This window comes from Palaemon carinicauda, chromosome 20 (genome assembly GCF_036898095.1).
Source record: "Palaemon carinicauda isolate YSFRI2023 chromosome 20, ASM3689809v2, whole genome shotgun sequence".
NCBI classification, from domain to species: Eukaryota; Metazoa; Arthropoda; class Malacostraca; order Decapoda; family Palaemonidae; genus Palaemon; species Palaemon carinicauda.
In genome coordinates, this window is record NC_090744.1 from 32,187,860 (window position 1) to 32,202,633 (window position 14,774).

The 14,774-nt window shown below is 39.7% G+C and overlaps 1 protein-coding gene across 3 annotated transcripts in view; it reads right to left on the reverse strand.

Moving 5' to 3' along the window:
* Positions 1-11,282: 11,282 nt before the first annotated feature.
* The window catches only part of LOC137660269 (uncharacterized), a 68,951-nt gene continuing 65,459 nt past the window's right edge, over positions 11,283-14,774 (reverse strand). For all 3 annotated transcript variants that reach the window (XM_068395032.1, XM_068395030.1, XM_068395031.1), the window contains exon 6: positions 11,283-13,985. In XM_068395032.1, the coding sequence (XP_068251133.1) occupies positions 13,869-13,985 (117 nt within the window). In that variant the 3' untranslated portion in view covers positions 11,283-13,868. The remainder of the gene's footprint in view (positions 13,986-14,774) is intronic.

A 14,774-nucleotide genomic window follows, 5' to 3' on the forward strand; every position in this document is an offset into this window, starting at 1 on the left:
ACTGGCTTCTAAGAGCTTCGTCAAGTCGTCGCTGTCTGGAGAATCTAAAGTGGACTCTGGATCTGACCAAGGAATTGGGTCTCCTGGTCAATATGGAAAAGTCCCAACTCGTCCCATCCCAAACTATAGTGTACCTAGGAATGGAGATTCAGAGTCAAGCTTTTCGGGCTTTTCCGTCGGCCCCCAGAATCAGTCAAGCCCAAGAATGCATCCAGAACATGCTAAAGAAGGACCGATGTTCAGTCAGACAGTGGATGAGTCTGATAGGGACGCTTTCATCACTGGACCAGTTCATTGCGTTAGGGAGACTCCACCTCCGACCCCTTCAATTTCACCTAGCTGTTCACTGGAGAAAGGACAAGACACTAGAAGCGGTCTCGATTCCTATTTCCGAGAAGATGAAGTCTTCACTGACTTGGTGGAAGGACAACATTCTCCTCAGGGAGGGTCTGCCACTGGCTGTTCAGACCCCCAACCACATTCTCTTCTCGGACGCATCGGACACGGGCTGGGGTGCGACATTAGACGGTCGGGAATGCTCGGGCACGTGGAATGCGGATCAAAGAACGTTGCATATCAACTGCAAGGAGCTACTGGCAGTTCATCTGGCCTTGAGAAGCTTCAAGTCCCTCCTTCTAGGCAAGGTGGTGGAGGTGAACTCCGACAACACCACAGCCTTGGCGTACATCTCCAAGCAAGGAGGGACTCATTCGATGACGTTGTACGAGATCGCAAGGGACCTCCTCACCTGGTCAAGAGATCTAAACCTATCGCTAGTAACGAGGTTCATTCAAGGCAACATGAATGTCATGGCAGACCGCCTCAGCCGGAAGGGTCAAATCATCCCAACAGAGTGGACCCTTCACAAGAATGTATGCAAGAGACTATGGGCCTTGTGGGGTCAGCCTACCATAGATCTGTTTGCAACCTCGATGACCAAGAGGCTCCCAATTTATTGCTCACCGATTCCGGACCCAGCAGCAGTTCACATAGATGCCTTTCTTCTGGATTGGTCCCATCTAGACCTTTATGCATTCCCCCCGTTCAAGATTGTCAACAGTACTGCAGAAGTTCGCCTCTCACGAAGGGACAAGGTTGACGTTGGTTGCTCCCCTCTGGCCCGCGAGAGAATGGTTCACCGAGGTACTGCAATGGCTAGTAGACGTTCCCAGAACACTTCCTCTAAGAGTGGACCTTCTGCGTCAGCCGCACGTAAAGAAGGTACACCCAAGCCTCCACGCTCTTCATCTGACTGCCTTCAGACTATCGAAAGACTCTCGAGAGCTAGAGGCTTTTCGAAGGAGGCAGCCAGAGCGATTGCTAGAGCAAGGAGGACATCCACTCTTAAAGTCTACCAGTCGAAGTGGGAAGTCTTCCGAAGCTGGTGCAAGTCGGTATCAGTATCCTCAACCAGTACCTCTGTAACTCAGATAGCTGACTTCCTTTTATACCTAAGGAAGGAAAGATCTCTTTCAGCTCCCACGATCAAGGGTTACAGAAGCATGTTGGCAGCAGTCTTCCGTCACAGAGGCTTAGATCTTTCCAACAACAAAGATCTACAGGACCTCCTTAAGTCTTTTGAGACCTCGAAGGAGCGTCGGTTGGCCACACCAGGTTGGAACTTAGACGTGGTACTAAGATTCCTTATGTCAGAAAGGTTCGAACCACTTCAATCAGCCTCTTTTAAAGATCTCACTTTGAAGACCCATTTCCTCGTCTGCTTAGCAACAGCTAAAAGAGTCAGTGAGATACACGCCTTCAGCAGGAACATTGGATTTTCATCTGAAACGGCTACATGTTCCTTACAGCTTGGTTTTTTAGCCAAAAACGAACTTCTTTCTCGTCCTTGGCCCAAATCGTTCGATATTCCAAGCCTTTCTAATTTGGTTGGAAATGAACAAGAAAGAGTCCTATGCCCTGTAAGAGCTCTTAAGTACTATTTGAGACGTACTAAACCATTACGAGGACAGTCAGAAGCTTTATGGTGCGCTATTAAGAAACCTTCTTTACCTATGTCGAAGAATGCAGTTTCTTATTATATCAGACTTTTGATTCGAGAAGATCATTCCCATCTGAATGAGGAGGACCAGGCTTTGCTGAAGGTAAGGACACATGAAGTTAGAGCTGTCGCAACTTCAGTAGCCTTCAAACAAAACAGATCTCTGCAGAGTGTAATGGATGCAACCTATTGGAGAAGCAAGTCAGTGTTCGCATCATTTTACCTTAAAGATGTCCAGTCTCTTTACGAGAACTGCTACACCCTGGGACCATTCGTAGCAGCGAGTGCAGTAGTAGGTGAGGGCTCAACCACTACATTCCCGTAATCCCATAACCTTTTTAATCTTTCTCTTGAAATGTTTTTTATTGTTGTTTTTTGGGTTGTCCGGAAGGCTAAGAAGCCTTTCGCATCCTGGTTGATTTGGCGGGTGGTCAAATTCTTTTTTTGAGAAGCGCCTAGATTAGAGGTTTTGATGAGGTCCTTTAGTATGGGTTGCAACCCTTCATACTTCAGCTCCTAGGAGTCGCTCAGCATCCTATGAGGATCGCGAGGCTCAGTAAGGAAGACGTACTTAAAAAGGCAGAGTAATTGTTCAAGTCGACTTCCTTACCAGGTACTTATTGATTTTATGTTTGTTATTTTGAATAACTGCTAAAATGAAATACAAAATACTTAGCTCTTAAATGTAAACATATAATGCTGGTCTCTACCCACCCCCCTGGGTGTGAATCAGCTTATATGATCACCGGCTAAGTTTAATATTGAAAAATGTTATTTTCATTAGTAAAATAAATTTTTGAATATACTTACCCGGTGATCATATATTAAAGGACCCTCCCTTCCTCCCCAATAGAGACCCAGTGGACTGAGGAGAAAATTGGTTCTGTGTTTACTGGGAGTACTTGAGTACCTGCTCGACAGATGGCGCTGTTGATGTATAGCGATCGCTGGCGTATTTTGTCCTTAGGTTTTTCTGTCGGGCAGCAGAGCTGACAGCTTATATGATCACCGGGTAAGTACATTCAAAAATTTATTTTACCAATGAAAATAACATTTTAGAGGTAAGTGATAACTAACACACCATACTCTGTCTCTTCAGTTTCTTCAGTCAACAACAACTAATCAGACCTACTCTAGATTTTTTGCTTATTACAGTACTGTACATTAAGATCCTTTCCTCTGGTTTTCATAGCAGTTACTACGTGGAGTGTGCACAAGAGTTGTTTCTGGAAGTTCATTGTCTGCTGTGCCTCGGTGTATCATGGCAGGGACAATACTGTGATTTATATAACTGTGAAGAGTACGTTTACTTCATCGTACCTCTCATGTCATAGTACATTATAATGGTTATCGACCAAGTTAACAGTGCAAAGTGTTAAAAGGAACTTTATGCTAGTTCAGGGGAAAAGCCAGGGAAGACTGGGGTTGATGATGATAATTACAAGCCTCCACCTTTAGACAATTCACATAATTACCCAGTTTTCAATAGTAATTGAGCTTTATAAGCATTTGACATCACTAGCTTTCTTTGTTAAATGTCAGTCCAGTGAATCCTCTTGTAAAACGGTAACTCTAGTCCTACCCGTCCCATTGTGAACCAAACCTGACCTACCTCCCCGGTTGCTTACACTAGCCTGCTTCCATAGTCGGGTTTAGTGATCTTAATTACTTAAGTGTTCCTTCAGTAAGGGTTCAGCATGTTCACTGTGCCTTACAGTTGCAATCCTCTTGTAGTCTGGTTTCTTTTCACTATTTTAGATCCTTCTGCTGTTAAACACTAGTATTTCCGCTTACCTAGTCGCTTTATTAGACATCTAAATTATGAGGCAGAAGACCTAAGGCAATATGGATCCTTATATTCTCCTCTTGCCAAATTAAGCACCCTTAAGCAACAATTTTGGAAGTTCGTGTTTCAGATCGTAGATGCTCTTGAATTTTTATTTACTGTATAATAACTGAAACAGTAAATATTCAGGGGATGTATCAGCAAAAGCATTCCAAATGACAGTGTTTCTGTTTGCTTGCAAGCTCTGTCACTAGCTCATCGTGGGGTTACTTTAGTTAGGTAATTCTAACCCGAGTGCTTTCATTAATCTTACAAGTCTGGCTATAAAGATAATGTGGATATTATAGTGGGTTATTTTTATGCAGTGAAGAAATTCAGTTAAAACTAAGAAGTTCAAGTCTCAAATATTATATTGCTATTATTCGGGAGGTCACGTTACATGAGGTACAGTGTGCCTTTAATCCATGAGCATCAGCATAAATGCAGTACTTAAAGTGCCAGTTGGAAGCAATGAGGTGAAAATTAAGTGTTTTGAAATTCTTAGGGTAAAACTACCTTACAAACCTCTCAATTCTCCCTTCTTACTTTGGAAAAGAGTTTTATATTATCACCATTATTGGAAAAGAGTTTTATATTATCACCATTACAAAGAATAGTTTTAGTTTTGTTTAGTCTAATTCTTTGATGGCGTAGAGACATGACTGGTATCAGACTAGTATTATAGTACTTAACCTCGGTATAAATTCCTTTATGTTCACCTTTATATCATTATGCATATTTATTACACTGCATATACAGTATACATATCTATCTAAATATTGTCCTTTTTGATGGCTCGGTTACACGAGTTTTAATATAATAATCGACTTGGTATCAATGTATCATTAAGATCAAGAAATATTTGGACTACCTAAGCCCTGTATTTTTAATACACACATATACCAAGGCACTTCCCCCAATTTTGGGGTGGTAGCCAACATCAAACAAATGAAACAGAAAAGGGGACCTCTCCTCTCTACGTTCCTCCCAGCCTGACAAGGGACTCAACCGAGTTCGGCTGGTACTGCTAGGGGTGCCACAGCCCATCCTCCCCCGTTATCCACCACAGATGAAGCTTCATAATGCTGAATCCCCTACTGCTCCTACCTCCGCGGTCTTTCAAGGCACCGGAGGAAGCAGCAGAGCCATCGGAAGTGCGTCACAATCGCTTGCCATTCATTCGTATTTCTAGCACGCTCTCTTGCCTCTCTCACATCTATCCTCCTGTCACCCAGAGCTTCCTTCACTCCATCCATCCACCCAAACCTTGACCTTCCTCTTGTACTTCTCCCATCAACTCTTGCATTCATCACCATCTTTAGCAGACAGCCATTTTTCCATTCTCTCAACATGGCCAAACCACCTCAACACATTCATATCCACTCTAGCTGCTAACTCATTTCTTACACCCGTTCTCACCCTCGCTACTTCGTTCCTAGCCCTATCTACTCGAGATACACCAGCCATACTCCTTAGACATTTCATCTCATGCACATTCAATTTCTGTCTCTCCGTCACTTTCATTCCCCACAACTCCAATCCATACATCACAGTTGGTACAATCACTTTCTCATATAGAACTCTCTTTACATTCATGTCCAACCCTCTATTTTTTACTACTCCCTTAACTGCCCCAACACTGCATCCTTCATTCACTCTGACGTACAACTGCTTCCACTGCACCATTAGCTGCAACAACAGACCCCAAGTATTTGAACTGATCCACCTCCTCAAGTAACTCTCCATTCAACATGACATTCGACCTCGCACCACCCTCCCTTCTTGTACATCTTACCCACATTAACTCTCAACTTCCTCCTCTCACACACCCTTCCAAATTCTGTCACTAATCGGCCAAGCTTCTCTTCCGCGTCTGCAACCAGTACAGTATCATCTGCAAACAACAACTGATTTACCTCCCATTCATGGTCATTCTCGCCTACCAGTTTCAATCCTCGTCCAAGCACAGCACTCGAGCATTCACCTCTCACCACTCCATCAACATACAGGTTAAACAACCATGGCGACATCACTTATCCCTGTATTTGTAATACCTTTATTAAACAATCTGGAGTCCCATATTTCAGACAGTATTTTGAGATAGTATGTTAAAAGCAATCTAGGCCAGATTAGTAAATCTTAACCTTGGTATTTTGCTATTACATTAAATATATCTTATTTCTTTCCTTCATTGGCGTCCTACCTGGAAGGTGGAATAAACAATATGAACATCATGGGAGGCTCCTAGAAAACTGAATTTTTATATTAAAATGTCTAATTTTTATACTCCCCTGGTGTTCATATACACCCCCCCTCCTCCCCCCACTGACTCATGTTGTCAAGAGGATAGGAATAATTTGAACTTCAAAACTGAAGAGACAGAGAATGGCATATCAGTTACCACTTGATTGCCCATTCCTTTATTAACTGCATGTGTTTATTGAAGGAAAGAAAATAGTTATTTAATTTTACAGGTAAAGGTTGATTAAACAGTTTCTGGAGAAGCAGCAACATGAACATCAGGTGAGTATAGAAATAATTTTATTAAAATTTATTTATGTATATGTGATGATATAGCTTAAGGTACATGGTTTACCAATAGAATTTTGGCTCTTTGAAATATCATAAAGATTTATGGTGCTGAGGTTCAGTTACAGTATTATTTTTTTTTTGTGTCCAGGACTGCTGATTATCATACACAGGTATATACAAATACAATGCTATTTCATTAACGAAAAATTACTCTTAGCAGAGATTTCTTTTAGACTATAGAGCTACAAAATTAGGTTTAAAACTAATTGAATAACAATACCTTTTTTAAAGTCATTCTTGCTATTTTTCTACTGTAGCTTTCAGACTTGGATTATCTTATTTCAAGATATCCTGTAATACTTAACATTTGGACACTGGAAGTGACGTAATTAGTCACAGTACAGTAATCTTCTCTCCATGATGACTCGATTGTCATGTATTCATGTCGGAGTCCCTCAACAGGAACTGAGAAAGTGAATAACCATTCCAGGTGAGACCTCCAGCTTCATATTACCTCTTTACCAAACATTTGTGCTGATTAGGTTGGATGATTGCCAACGTAAAGTGCCATACTTTCACTCGAGTGCTTATTTATCAAACTCCAATTACTGTATAGGGCAAGAACATCAAGGTGTTATAGACTTCTCTCATAATATTCTGATTCCATCTACAGCGTACAGTTTTATCTTTTATGTATTAGCATGCTAATCTCATGTATGAAATATTCCTATTTAATCAATGACAAGTAATGCATTACTGATGTCCTAGAAAGCTACATATTATATTGCTATTCAGGTATTCAGAACAGCTAAGTATACTATTTAGACTTGTAAGAGGAAAACTTATTTTGGTGTCCGCTTACAAGAGTAATGAAGCGAGTCAAGATGATTTATATCTGCTTGCAACAGAAAAGGGTTATGCAATTATTGTCTTTGCTCTTAACAAATTATGAGAGAAGATTCTTTGCTTGCAAGTAAAAAAGTTTGATGTTCGAGTGTATTCAAGAAAAGTTGCAAAATTTAAATTTATGATGTTATCGTTTGTAAAAAGAGAATTACAAAAGATTTGGTTCTTGAGAACAGTTCAACTTCTAAATAACCTAATAACATGTAGATTCCACACACTCCTGCCATAATGAAAGCCAATTTAAAAATGCACCCATATAAACAATGAGAAAAATAATGCTGGAAACCAACCAAGAATTACACTGTCATAGTGTGAGAGGTGAGGGCTATTATTATAACAGCATATGAGAAGGCTGACTAGAAAGCTATAACTTATGTATCTTACAATATTATTGTGCTGTGAAATCGATTGTAGAAAATATTGGAAATGGCTACTTCCACTTGAATTTATTGTTCAAATACATTGCTGATATTTGATGATAGGAAATGGATGTTTATGGAAATTTTTGTGTGATATATATCTGTGATGCAGTAAGGAAGGTTTTGGGTTGTTGAAGTATGTAAACGCTTGTGATATTTGGAGACAGCTGGTTGTGATGGAGGTAGTTAGAATGTTATAAAATTGTACTGTATTTCAGAGTATTCTTGATTTGCTTTATGAAATCAATCAATAAAATTTAAAGATAGTTTATAATAAAAATTATTGTTGAGATAAGTAAAGTAACAATTCTGTTTGAATTCAGGTTTAATTGTAATTATTATTAATGGCCTCTTAAATGCATCCAGGAGTTTGGTTACTTGCATTATTATTTAATGTAATTACATTTGTATCAACAGAGGCACTTGGTATAGAAGCTAAATTGGTGATATGAACCTTAGTTTCATTTATATATAGGATAACTATTTTCAGAAAAGGTGTTGCCACAAACATGTTTATCATTTGATAAGATATTTGGCATAAATTAAAGTATCCAATTTCTGTAATTATTTCTGAAAAAATGTAAGTAACAGAAATAATGGTAAGGTTATGTGAGAAAACATAGCTTGGTTTTAAACAGGGAAAGAAATCGCGATTGATCACCTGATTCATTCCCAAATAACTATGAGAAAATATACATGTTCATCCATTCAGCACTTCTATTTCCTCTTCATAACATTTACTAGACTGTAATGATGGTTTGCATTCCATGACTGTTCATTCCTATGCAAAATGCAAACCTTCATCCTTTATTTAGCAAGATTACTTTGCCATGAGCTGGAATCGGTTGGTGAAATGGATAATGAGCAGTTATTTGACTGTAGCAGGTGTGTGGCAAAGGCTATTTTAAACTTCTCTAAAAGGTTGTTTGGTTGTTGACAAAATGGAATGGAAATAGGAAATTTGCGTTTGCTGGGGAAGGGCAGACGCAGCAACAGCTTCACGGCTAAGTCAGATGTAGATCCGCACTCCCTCTGTGCTTCGTGTCTGTTTGTAGGCCTTGTGCCGAGTGTCGATCATAGCAGGCTTATGTTCTGAAGGGAAAGAAGCATGTTAGGCGTTAGTCAGGGTTGGACTGGGCAATGCCCAACAAGATGCCAGCGAAGGCTGCTGCTGCCACTTCCTCTTTGGGGAGTATGTCTGCTGCTGACACCTCTACCCTTCTTCCCCAGGATTGGTCCCCAGGAAGTAAGACGCATGGGTCAGGAGAGTGAGGTTCGACATAGGCTTCCTTTTCAGGCTTTGCCGGTGTGCTGAGATCCTCGAGTGTTGGCTGCTTCCCTGCAGTGGCTGAAAGGACTTGGCCATGCATGCTGCTGATGACAAGTTTGACCTAAGGAAGGATTGGGCCCTCGATGACTATTTTGAGGTTGGTGGTAGCCAAGTCTACCTCTCCCCTGGCACTCAGGTTTGTGATTTTGTCTCTCCGGGTGTGAAAGGTGTAGTGGCACCCCAAGTGTCCAGGAATCCAGGTGTTGGTAAGTCTGGTGTGGTTGCTCCCTGGCACGTCTGGGAAGGTTCTGTGGTTGTGGACCGGTGAAAGGCAAGGAGGTCAAGTCTTACTCTAGGCAAAAGGTTGTTTCTGACTTTGGTGTGACCCTGATCCCTGACCCAGTGCTCCCTACCTCTTCCCCCCTCTGTCCATAGTCCCGACCCTTGAGTGTGCCTTTCCCTTCCTCTGTGATAGTGTGCCCCAGTGTTGTGGTTCCTGTGTGGTTTCTCTCAGGGGAGTGTTGTCGGTGACAGTTGCTCAGACCTTGATCACTCGTGGCTTGCAGAGCCAGGAGCTGGAGCTCAGAAAAAGAAGTAGTGTGCGCACTATTCTTCCTTGTCATCCTATGACTCTTCTTCTCCCCCTGATCGAAAAAGTCTAGGAAAGGCCAGGGCCAGTGGGGGAGGCCGGCCAGGACATAAGTGTACTGTCTAGTATGCAGTGACACAGGGTTGATGGAGGAGCTATGGCGACTTCCATCTCCCTGCCTTCCTGTCTTTGGATGTGAGCTCCTCCCACCTTTGTTGAGTGGATCGCAAAGGAGAAGATGGTACCACTTATTCGATGGCGCACTAGCGAAGAATGTAGGGAGGTAGGCCTTGATCCCCATGCCCCAACCCGTAGTACCAGAGGCAATATGCCTCACCAAATAAGCCACATACTAGATCTCCTCCCATTGCTGTGGGCCTTCATTGGCCGGCAACAACAGGCCTGGTTCAGTCTTTGGGACGAAACTGTCGTATTTGTAGGGGGTAGCAGATTTTCCAGAGTGCATTGCCTTAACTTCGCTGCTGGTAACGGAGAGAGGATGCTCAAGGGTTGGAAGTCTTAGGGTCTGAAGAGCATAATTCATTTTTGGAGGTCTTTGTGATTATCTGCAAGGGCAACAGGCTGGGGGGGGGAGGCTTTCAGTAATTAATTGGCATTTCGGTGCCTCTCAACGCTCGAAGCACTCGCTGGCGTTGCCTTGATTGAACCTTGTGGACTTGGGCCGGATTGGGTGGATGATTAGATCTGAAAATTCACTTCATTCAGGCAGGTCAAGGAAGATTTTACCTCCACCGCTCTCTAGGCAATGGAGGTTCTATACACCAGAGAGATGCAGTGGTTTCTTGCTTCTCAAACATGGTTAGCCTGGAGGTGACGTCGGCATTACAGAACTTGGTGCCACACCTCTTGCTTGCGGAGTCGTGCACAGGTAGCGGTGGAGTCATAGCAGACTGCTTCGCAGCACTCTCTAATCCATTGGGCTGTTGCCTCCAAGGGCCCCGGCCATTCAATGGGAACGGCAGCTAAACTTAAGTTTGGCTGGTCATGCAGATTTGGTATCAAAGGTAAGGCCCAGCGCCTGTTCCAGAACTCCATTCCGCTGTGCCTACGACCTCTTCTCGAAAAGAGCCACTGCAAGCAGAGCCTTTTTGACCACCACAGCCTGGTCCTTCTAGGAATGGTGGTGATGGGAAATGGAAATGACATACAGTACTTCACTTTGTCCTTATACCATGGTCAAGAGTAGATGGTTGTCTGTCTTGCACTGAGCAATGTGGCAAAGACAGGGGGCCCCAAGTCTTGGGTAGTAAATGTCCTTCAGGACAGTTAATAACTTTTCTGGACCACTGGCCCATTTCTCCTGTTCATGTATCTCAACGATTCGTTGATCATGTCCTCTTTGGAGAGGCAGTCGCTTCAGGAGAGGGATCATCTTCCTGTATTTTGCCATGATCTGGGGATTGTGGTAAACTGAGAGAAGTCCATTCCAACAACTGATTCCAGATTTGTAGATCTATAAAAAATACAAATTACATTTAAATTTTGTTATATTTTGCTTTCAACTTAAATTTAATTCTGAATATGATACTTTGCAGTGTAAGGGGCATTTTTATTAAACAACCCATGGCTTCAGTTCAGTGCCATGCTGTGGGATTTAAATGTTAAGCAGAATTCAAGTCTTGATAGTTCTCTAGTATGATACAGTAGAAATATTACAAAAAGTTCTCTAGTATGATACGGTAGAAATATTAAAAAAATTTCAAGTTCATGATATTCACACACTTGTACAAATAACTTTATTTTCTGTGTTAGGAGAACAACTGGACAAAATTTTATGACAAACGGCAGTAAAATGTGCTTCATTTTCAAAATTCTACTTAATTCTACACAAAACCAAAATGATTGGAGATCATATTGCACTAGCAAATAAGATTGAAAAATTCCTAGTCTGCCTGCAGTCCTGAATTTCTAACAATTTTAATACAAATACACCTTAACAAATTACACTGCTTATGGACAGTCACAGTCAGCAGTGTTACACAAAATGAAATGAAAAAATAAAATATCTACAAAGAAACTATTCTAATATACTTTACAAACAAATACTCTTGCCTAGATACAATCTACATTGAGCATCAATGAACATTTGTGCTACTACAAAAAAAAATATGTATACTAACATCTAAAAGTGACAAACTTACATAAATTAAAGATTTTAAAATTCATAACTTTACAAATGCAAAACTTTTCCTTCCTGTAATCTTTTACCCTAGACTTACAAAAAATGTAAAAATGTTTGCCTAACAATGAAGATAAGCAAATTATATTTTCATCTTAATTCATATAAAAATACAGTGCACTTAGGTATAACCTTTAATTAGGCACTGAGTTACTCAAATTTACTGGGTAGTCATGAATGCTCCACAGAAGCAGTGAGGTAAGAAAAACCATATTGAGTAGTGAAAGTGGACCACCAAGTCAAAAATCTAACTCTCGGCACTTGTAGAACTTCATGCAAATTGCAAAGCAATCAAAGAAATAAAAAAAGGCACATTTCCAAAAGAAAGGGCAGCTGGTGATGCACTTCATACCAATTTCATAGAGAGGAATTGTAACATGTAAGGTGTGTTATTTCAGGTATGAAAATGCAACCTTTCAGCACCAACTAGTGAGCAAAACAACCGCCCAAGGTCATCAGAAATTCTAAAGAGGATGTCCATCTGAGATTTGTCCAGTGCGCAATTATGACAGACCATAAAACCCATCAAATGTCTTGCTACATGAATAATTTTATACATCTGAAACTTTTCCCTCTGACAACTAACAAGTACGTTTAGCTATCAAATGTGCATTATATCAAATTTTGATTAACTTTGTACATGCTAGGTGTCTGTATTAAACACAAAACCTAACACTGAGGCTCAAGTATTTACAAACCTGCCTATTTCATTAAACATTAACTAAAACATCACTGTACCACTAACATTATAATTGAACAATCTGTTGGCAGACAACACTAAATACATAGCTTTTAAATATCTTGCAAATCCAGGGATGTTGAATGACGGTTGGTTCCAATTATAACAGAAAATTTCAATTTCATCCCTCATATTCCAAGTACACCATGAGGTGCTGGATATTGGTACTTCTATTCACAGCACCTAACGTCAAGCAAGGGAAAGCCAATTCTGTTAAATTTATAATAATTGTCATATACATTATCAAACAACAAACTAAATAATTAATGACCAAAATAGAGTGCCAATATTTGAGTTTATTCGTGCTTTTAATAAACACAAATTTGTGCATGTTTAGTGTTGTGCTGTCAGAAATTAAACAACTTAAGAGGCTGAAATGTTGCATAATGATTCTCACAGGGATAAACTATGATGGCACAGAACTTATAAATTAATAGAGAGGATAAAATCACAACCTATTAAATAACTATGATAAAATTGGGATACTTCCCTTTATATGTATGGTATTGTGCAATTATTAAATATGGCTTCTGAGAAAAGTATCTCTAACCAAACATACTGTACCAAATACCTACCTACGTAATCAAGTAAAAACTAATGGGCAACAAATAATTTGACATATTTATATTCATCCTTGGGAACCTACACATTGGCACACCTTTTAAAGAGCCTCTTCAGCGCTTGAATTCATGTACTGATTCTGCAAATTATAAGTATAAATATTAAATTTTGTACAACAGACTAAAGTGTATCACATTAATTCTTTTCTTCTTTTATACAATATACATATTAAACAAACCATAAAACTGACTAAAGTTTTGATTAATAAAACAAGTGTATAGCAAAGCTTTAGAAGACAAATGTTAGGTTATCTCTCTGTCTTTCAACTCTGAAAATACTGTAAAAGATCAATTAGCCAAACCCAGTTCTAAAAACTATCACCTTCCCAAAGACCATACAGGAATTACCTTAATAAAAATAATCATTACAAAAATGTCTTTCAATCTAAAAAAAAAATCTTATCATCACTACCAACTTTTCCCGTTTATGTACAAATATTAACCGACACTGCAGTATACACTCAATTGATTAACTATGTCCTTTTCAGCCAAATTGAACTGAACTGGTACATTTCCACAAAGTTTTGTAGCCAAAAATAATCATACTCTGCAAAACTTAATTCTAAATAATTATTTCTTAATCTAATATCAGAAATTAAACAGATACATTACTTTCAAATTAAGTTATTGTTCAAACTTATATGAAAACAGAAAACTATTTACAGAGTGTAATAAATGCTAACAATGACGATGACTATGCAAATTCCTGTTAACAATAATGATGGTGAAGATGAAAACTATTCATTACAATACCTAGAGTAATTTTCTGTTACCAGTCTTTCAAGGTTTTAACTATATAGATACCAGCAGCAGCAGTTCCAAGAAGACAAAAGGCAATAACAGCAGTTGTATACAGTGCGTTTGCTCCTCTGCTCAAAACTGCACCCTGTAAAAGAATAATTGGAAAATCATCAAAATTATTTCTATCTGAATGTCTCTCTTCAATGTCTAAATCACTTTTAACCCTTGAAATGTGGAAGTTTCGTTGAAGGGATTAAATTTTTTATACTTTATAATTATAAAATTTTTAGTGATTTGTATTTTTCCTAACTATATTGCCTGAATGGCTGTTAAACTTAAAATGTAGTAGCTACGGATAGCAGATAAGCCCTACCCACCCGACAAGCAGCTCACTTTTGACCTTAGGCCTGGGACTTGAGGGATGGTTCAGGTGGGAAGTGTAACCTAAAGGATTAAAGTTTGTATAGTTTGGAAAAAAAAACAAATTACTCTATTCATTTGTAATTTGTTTCTACACGAATCCAAACCATTGTACAATAACGGAAAACTCCAAAATCTAGTTGGTTAAACTCCCAGAAAATGTCAGAGTACCTGTACAGTAAAACTCCTAATCCCAACAGTATGAGCATGGAGATGTCACTGTTATTAGATTAGGTCCATACCAAGTGAAACCGGTAAATGGGTTTGCATACATTCTATTTACCCTCCCCCTCACCTGGGAGGATGTGGAGAGAGATTTCTTAACAAATCTTGTCCAAAAAGTAAGGTGACTGGCTTGGTTACAAAGCTTACATGCTGCTAGTGTCCGGTTCAGCACATAACAGCACACCTAATGTAGAAATAAGAATAGATAGCCGGTCATCCTACCTTTCCTTCTATGATTATGTCAAAATTAAGAGTAGATAACCAGTCATCCCACCTTTCCTTCTAGGCT